At 45.1% G+C, this 7,149-nt stretch overlaps 1 protein-coding gene across 2 annotated transcripts in view; it reads left to right on the plus strand.

Annotated features, from left to right (window-relative positions):
- The window catches only part of plb1 (phospholipase B1), a 195,944-nt gene extending 194,015 nt beyond the window's left edge, over positions 1-1,929 (plus strand). Inside the window, exon 58 of one of the 2 annotated variants that reach the window (XM_063040679.1) lies at positions 412-1,929. In XM_063040679.1, the coding sequence (XP_062896749.1) occupies positions 412-627 (216 nt within the window). In that variant the 3' untranslated portion in view covers positions 628-1,929. The remainder of the gene's footprint in view (positions 1-411) is intronic. The other variant, XM_063040678.1, reaches the window with a different exon arrangement.
- Positions 1,930-7,149: the final 5,220 nt, after the last annotated feature.

A 7,149-nucleotide genomic window follows, 5' to 3' on the forward strand; every position in this document is an offset into this window, starting at 1 on the left:
TTTTTACTCTCCTCCCATCCGGTAAGCGCTACAGGAGCCTCCATTCCCACACCAGCAGGCACAGGAAGAGCTTCTTCCCTGAGGCTGTGACACTGCTGAACCTCTCATCACAGCGCTAAGCAGTATTGCAGCTGTATTGTACTGTCTCAGTACTTTTATATTTGTGTGCTGTAGCACTTTTTTAATTCACAGTTATTTTGTAAATAACACTATTCTTTGCATTTCTGGTCAGATGCTAAATGCATTTCATTGACTTTGTATCTGTACTCGGCACAATGACAATAAAGTTGAATCTAATCTAATCTAATCTAATAATACAAATTGCAAATGTCTGAAATCAAATCCATTGCAGAGATAAAAGTAATGTTATGTAACTACCACAAACAGACTTTTTAATATGTTTTCTTCTAGGGCTCACCTTACTTGTTCACACGAAGAAACAGTGCTGTGGAACCAGAGGTCACACCTGGAAGTGGGGCGGAGCAGAAAATTTGGGTGCCTATACTCATAGCCTTGGCAGGAGTGATCATAGGGGCAGCAGTTGTCCTGATCATGGCAAAGCTGAGATCCTTGAAAAGCAAAAGGCACAATGAGAAACCGATGGAGCTGTATGGAATTAAACTATAAGACATGGATTATTGAGAGTTGCTGTGATTCTATTTCATTGGCTCTTTTCAGGTTCAAATTTTCATTTATTATCAAAGTATACAACTCTGAACTTCTTCTTCTCCAGATAGCCACAGAATCAAGAAAGAAAAGAACAGCAGCACAGTCATCCCCCAAAATCCCTCCTTCCCACACAAAAAAATGAACAAAAATGGAACAGGCACATTGATCCCCAAATCCCTCTCCACGCACATGAGAAAATTGAGAGAGATTGGGTGAGAAACACAGAATATTAAAAAACTGAAAAAAGAAGTCTACAGTCCAAGTCCATATCCAAAACACAGAAAACCTGGGTAATATTCTTTGGGCACAGCGGCAGGCCTTTCCCTCTCCAGCAGCAGAGCAATCCCAACTGCGATCAAAAGGCAGTCTCCCCTCTCTGTAGCAGAGTGATCCCAACAACGATCAAAAGGCAGTCACCACTCTCCTGCAGCAGAGCGATCCCTCCAGTGACCAAAAAGCAGGCAGCCAACGCTCAACTTCCACATTTCTCTCAATGTTTTAATCTCTCTTGTCACTCTAATCAGCAAACAACGGAAGCTTTAATTGGCAAAATGGAGTCGTATAGCTGCTCCTGCTCCATCCCACAGACTTCCCGCCATGAGTTTCGCGCACATTGGCTCTGCCTCCCAGAATCCTCTTGGAGATTGCAGAATGCGGGAACACTTAGACAAACTCCAAACTCCCAATCAGGGGCTCCAACAGTTTCAGAATCATATTCAGGACGAAAAACAAATGTAAGAGACATAAAAGAAGTGAAATATATGGTTTTGTGATCTATCCAGAAGATGCTGACTGAAGGAGCGTTGTACGCAGGCGCCATCTTGAAAAGAAGTGCACATTAGTACAACAAAAACTTGAGGTCTCCAATTTCTCTCTGTTGCAGTGTACTCCAGGAATCCGTTTTTGTTTACTGTCACTATTAAAACCCTTGTGTGCATACTCATAGCAAAGCCAATATCAGCACATTAGACCACCTGAGCAATTGTTTTTTCTATCTCAATTGGCCATGTTGGGAAAATGGCCTGGGCACTTCCTTAGCAGGCCAGGCAATATTTCGGGCCAAGACCCTTCATCAGCACTGGGGAAATAAAGATGAGGTTAGAGTGACTTTCTTCATAACTTCCACCATCTCCTCAACTGCCACAATGAGGCCACACTCAGGTAGGAGGAGCAACACCTTATCTTTTGTGTGGGTAGACTCCAACCTGACGGCATGAACATCAATTTCTCAAACTTCCAGTAACTGCCCACCCCCTCCCATTCCCATTCCCCTCTCTCACCTCATCTCCTTACCTGCCCATCGCCTCCCTCTGGTGCTCCTCCCCTTTCCCTTTCTCCCATGGTCTTCTACTTTCTCCTTTCAGATTCCCTTTCTTCAGCCCTTTATCTCTTTCACCTATCAGCTTCTCAGCCCCTTACTTCACCCCTCCCCCTCTCCCAGATTCAGTGATCACCTTGTACTTCTTCCTCACCTCCCCCCAGCTTTTTGCTCTAGCTTCCCATCTGTTTTTCAAGTCCTGATAAAGGGTCTTGGCCGATTCACTCTTTACCTGGCCTGCTGAGTTCCACCAGCATTTTATGTGTGCTGTCTGAATTTCCAGCATCGGCAGATTTTCTTATCTTTGGGCATCTGCTTAGCAGTTTAGTATTTGCCTGGTGTCAGACACACATCTAACAATGTCACCCAATGCACACTGACCATTCTTGCCTTTACCAACAGAGGTGGATTGTTGAAGGTGCAACTTATAAAAGTAAAACAAGGAACAAACTTGCATCAAGAGGCTCTTCATTAGGGGGAAATCAAGACTTTGCCAACAACCTCTTACAATTAATTTCTCTGTTCTCCAGCTTTGTCTGCAGTCAACACAGACAATAATCACAGTATCACCATATCCCTGGTCCCCTCACTAACAAAAGCAGAAATTCTGGAAAAACACAGCCAGCCAAGCATTACCTGCGGAAAGGGAAAGCAGTCAATGTTTCAAGTCAGGGACCCTCCATCAGAACCTAAAATCATTAAAACGGGTTCCTCTATGCACAGATGATTCCTGACTGGCTGAGTTCTTCCAGAAATCATGTTTGTGCTTCCGGTTCCAGCATCTGCAGTTGTGTTTGTCGCTCATACCTTGCAGTACCTTAGGCTGCCGGCACGGCACATGGATTGACTGGGCTCATCCACCAACTTGGGGCACCCACATAGACAGTGGAGTCCACTTCCCATGCATATTCCGTTGCCTCCACGGCGACCTTTCCTTCCGCTGAGCTGTACCTCACCTCTTTGCTCCCTGGTGGTCAATGACAGGTAATTATCACACATGCACGCATCTCATAAGAGATACATTAGTAATAGTAATATTATATATTACTGTTTAACTATTGATGGTTTTGTTACTATTTATTATTTATGGTGCAACTGTAACGAAAACCAATTTCCCCCGGGATCAATAAAGTATGACTATGACTATGACTATGACTAGGAACGGCATAGATAGAAGTCTGTGCATGATTCACACACTGAAAACCATCCAAATTAATTTTTAACTGGATTTTTTTTTGCCAAGTTCCATTTTTTTTTCTATTTTGTGGGTCACCCAATTCAACGTTAGCATTACACCCACAATCCATTTAGTGACGCAAACAAGACTGAACAATTTCTAGGCAATTACTTTTCTGTATTCTATTACTAAGTTTGTCCTCTTTGAATTCCTAATGTACTGTCAGAAGGTTTGGATATGGCCTAAGTGTGCAGAAAGAGACACTGATGCAGGTTGACAGCTCACCAACTTTAGTAAGAACTGTTGCAGAATTTAAAGGAAAAGAAAAACAATAAACACTATATAATGTATGGATTTATTACTTTTAGTGCAAAGACTCCCCTTAGCACTAAATATTGATGGATAATTTACGCTTGACCATTGATTTGTTGTTCTCTCTGCAAAATGACTATACACGCTAACTTCTTGGAGTGCACGCCTATATTTATTTGATATGTAGTGGTACAGGCACAACAAATTGGCGACGAGTACAGACCTGGAAGTCAGCGAATATCACCAATTGCTCTGACAGTTACGAGATGGTGAATGCACAGGAAGGGAGGGAGACGGAGAGAGGAAAGAGTGAACTGAACCAGTACTGAGAAAGCAGTCACCGATGCTAGAAAAGGGCGCGTGAGTTAACGTGCACAGTATGTGGCAAGAGAACTAGCAAAGCTAGAGTAAAAATAACGTGATGATGGCCTTAGTCGGGTAAACTGACGAATTTGACAATGCTAACGAGAAGGGGATTGGTAAACACAAAGGCGTGAAGGCCAGAATGGAACTGGATGGAACAGTGCCTTACACACTACAGCGGATGCTGAACTTCAGAGCTGGGGGGCATCTGGCATTCTCTGCACGGCTGAGTGGAGCAACTGGTTATGCCCATTTTCCCGGTGATCAAGAAAAGGAAGGCAGGAGCAGTTTGCATATGTGAGGATTTCAAAGTGAGCATCAAGCCTGTGCTGTGTACTGTGCGATATCCCCTGCCACAGATACAAGACATTTTTGCTCCTTTAGCAGGTGGGAAGAGGTTTTCAGAGACCGACTTGTCATAAGCCTCTCTGTAAATGGAGATTGAGGAGTCAAGCAGGAAGCTCCTCACAATCAACACTCAAGAACTGTTCCAGAATAATGGTCTCGCTATTGGCGTCACATCAGCTGCAGCCATTTGGCAAAGAGCAACAGAACAAGTGCTCCAGGTACACAATGTTACCGTGATGACATCATCGTGACTGGCAAGAATGATGAAGAGCAACTCCAGAACCTTGGTAAAGTGATTACCAGGCTGAGTAAGTCTGTGATTCGCAGCTTTTAGGAACCTATTGTTCTTTTAAATTAAATCTTCAATTTACAATCTGATTTGAGGATTGGTGGTTGAGAAGTCATTTGCTAAATGTAAATGTGCTAAACCCAAAAATCACTCTAACAGTTCCTCCTCTTGGCTCCCCTGGACAAAAGTCAATTTGTACTAGGAAAGGCCAACCTTAAGGAGAATCTATTCAAACACGACAGCAAAACTGCACTGCCTCGGAATCTACCCCCCCCCCAATTATTGTACGTGCATCTACATCTAACCTATCATCCCTAATCGCTACCTAGAAAATGCTAAGCAGAGAGATTGTTTAAGAAATTTGATCAACACTCTTTAGAAATGCAGCTTTGTTCATATGCCTGTTTGGCTCTTCTGCTGGCCAATTGCAGCTTAATCACCTTTCTCGTCTTCACTCCTTTATCCTCTGGTAGCGAAAACTCGCTCTTTCCAGGGGCACCAGCAAGGTAAGTGCATTAGGCTCACAAGCCCTCTCATCCATGTACAGGAAGGGGTTGGGTGGTCTCTATTTGAATGACTGCAAGGACCTCTCCCCAGTGGCACCCCCTTCCGAACTGTCCAGTCGATCGCTGGTCTGACTGCTGAAGGTGCCCAGCTCATTTACGTGTACTCTCCACTCCAGCTGGGAGAGACTGCCTTCAGATGCCGTGTGCAATCTTTCTCTGGCTGCCATGCCATTGAAGTTGTGGAACCTGCTGTCTCTGCTTTAAATTAAATCCCTCCTCATCTATTTTCTCCAATATCTTTTCTATTCTGTTCAACTAATCATCTACCTTCAGCAACCAGCCTTCATTACAGAGTACCATCACCATCATTCTTTAGCATGCTATTCATGGGTTTCTCTCATGCTCTCGGTGTCCTCTGCCTTCGCATTTCCTGTGGGTGTGTTTCCATCAACTGTGGTCAGCTCTGGTGGCTGGCTGGTGCTCATCTCTTGGGTTCTCTGTAATTACATGGTTATTTGGTGCACTTGATTGCCCGCTCTGTCTATGGGAGCAACAGGGAGAGTTGTACAGTTTCAGTGTTTCTGCTGGCTGCCTCACTGAGACTGCACACAGACTTGAGTGTCACTTGTTAAAAGTACCATCTGTGGTCCTATCTATCTGGGAGCAAACCTTGCCCCTTCAGGTAGCATCCTCACCATGACTTGGTCGCCCGGCTGTGGGAGGACTATCTCCTTTCCCTCCGGCTCTTTCTCTCTCTCTGATTAGCAATGTGTTGCTGTTGTTTTGATCGGTCCTTCAACACTTTAAGTTGGTTGCAATAGTCTTTCACATACTGTGTCATTCTTTCGCTGGAAGCCCCAGGCTCACCACAACCGGTAATTACCTCATCAGGGAGTTGCATTGCTCGACCCACCAATAAATCATAGGGGCTGAGACCCAGTGTGCGGTTTGGGGTCGCTTGCAATCTCATCAGGATTCCTGGTAATACATCAACCCATCTCTTTCCATCTCAGCTAGAGCTTTGGCTAAAGCATTCTTGATTGTTCTGTTTCTTCCTTTCTACCATTCCTGAACTCTGAGGGTGGTTGGGTACATGGAACCATTGTCGAATCCCGAACAGGTGTCACATTTCATTCATCACTTTCCCTGTGAAGTGTGCTCCCTGATCCGAGTCCACCTCGACTGAGGCTCCTCACCTTGGGAGGCTTACCTGAACTAGAATCCATGCAGCGGTGCAATCCCTTGTTGGGAAAGCCTCTACCCACCCGGTGAAGTGATCCATAATTACTTGACGGTAGCTCTCCCCCCTGATTTTGTGTAGCAGCCCCGAGAAGTCCATATGGATGTTTTCCCAGGGTCTCCTCGGCCACGGCTGGTTTGCCTGCTGTAGCTTTATGGCCTTACTGGTGTTATGCTGGGTGCAAATGATACAAAGGCAGGCAGAATTTCTCAACATCCCTACCCATCCCCCTGACCACCACCAATCCTGCTGGAGGGTTGTGATCATGCTGTGCCTTCCCTGATACATCACCCCATGATATAACTTCAGTAGTATCTGCCTAATACATGGTGGTACCAATACAACTCCTCCTTCCCCATGGGTCCAGCTCCCACCTAGCCCCCCTTTACTCCCTTTCTCCACCATTCCTCCTTCTCTGCTGCCTCCACCTCTTCATATAATTTTATCAAACTGGCGTCAGTAGTTTCTTCCTGCACACTTGCAATTTCAATTGCCTCTTGTTCCTCTGCTGCCCCCTTTGCCCTGATGTCTGCCCAGTCATTTCCTTTCTGCTCCCTCCTCTCCCCTTTCTGGTGAGCTTTTACTTTAGTTACTGCCACCTCTGCTGGCGGACTCACTGCTTCCAGCAGTTCTTGTATGAGGTGCCCGTGGTGAATACCTGCACGCCCTGAGGTTACAAATCCTCGCCGTGCCCATGTCATCAGATAATCATGCACCAACCTGAAGGCATACCTGCTGTCTATATATATATATTTACTCGTCTGCCTTTACTGTAATGCAGTGCCCCTATCAGGGCCACCAGTTCCATCACCTGGGTTGAGCAATCCCCAGGCAGTGCTCCTGAACCTAATTCTTCACCTGTTTTTTAGTTTATGAAGACACGTAGTCCTCTTTTATTGTCATTTAGTAATGCATGTGTTAAGAAAT

This window comes from Mobula hypostoma, chromosome 2 (assembly GCF_963921235.1).
Source record: "Mobula hypostoma chromosome 2, sMobHyp1.1, whole genome shotgun sequence".
NCBI lineage: Eukaryota > Metazoa > Chordata > Chondrichthyes > Myliobatiformes > Myliobatidae > Mobula > Mobula hypostoma.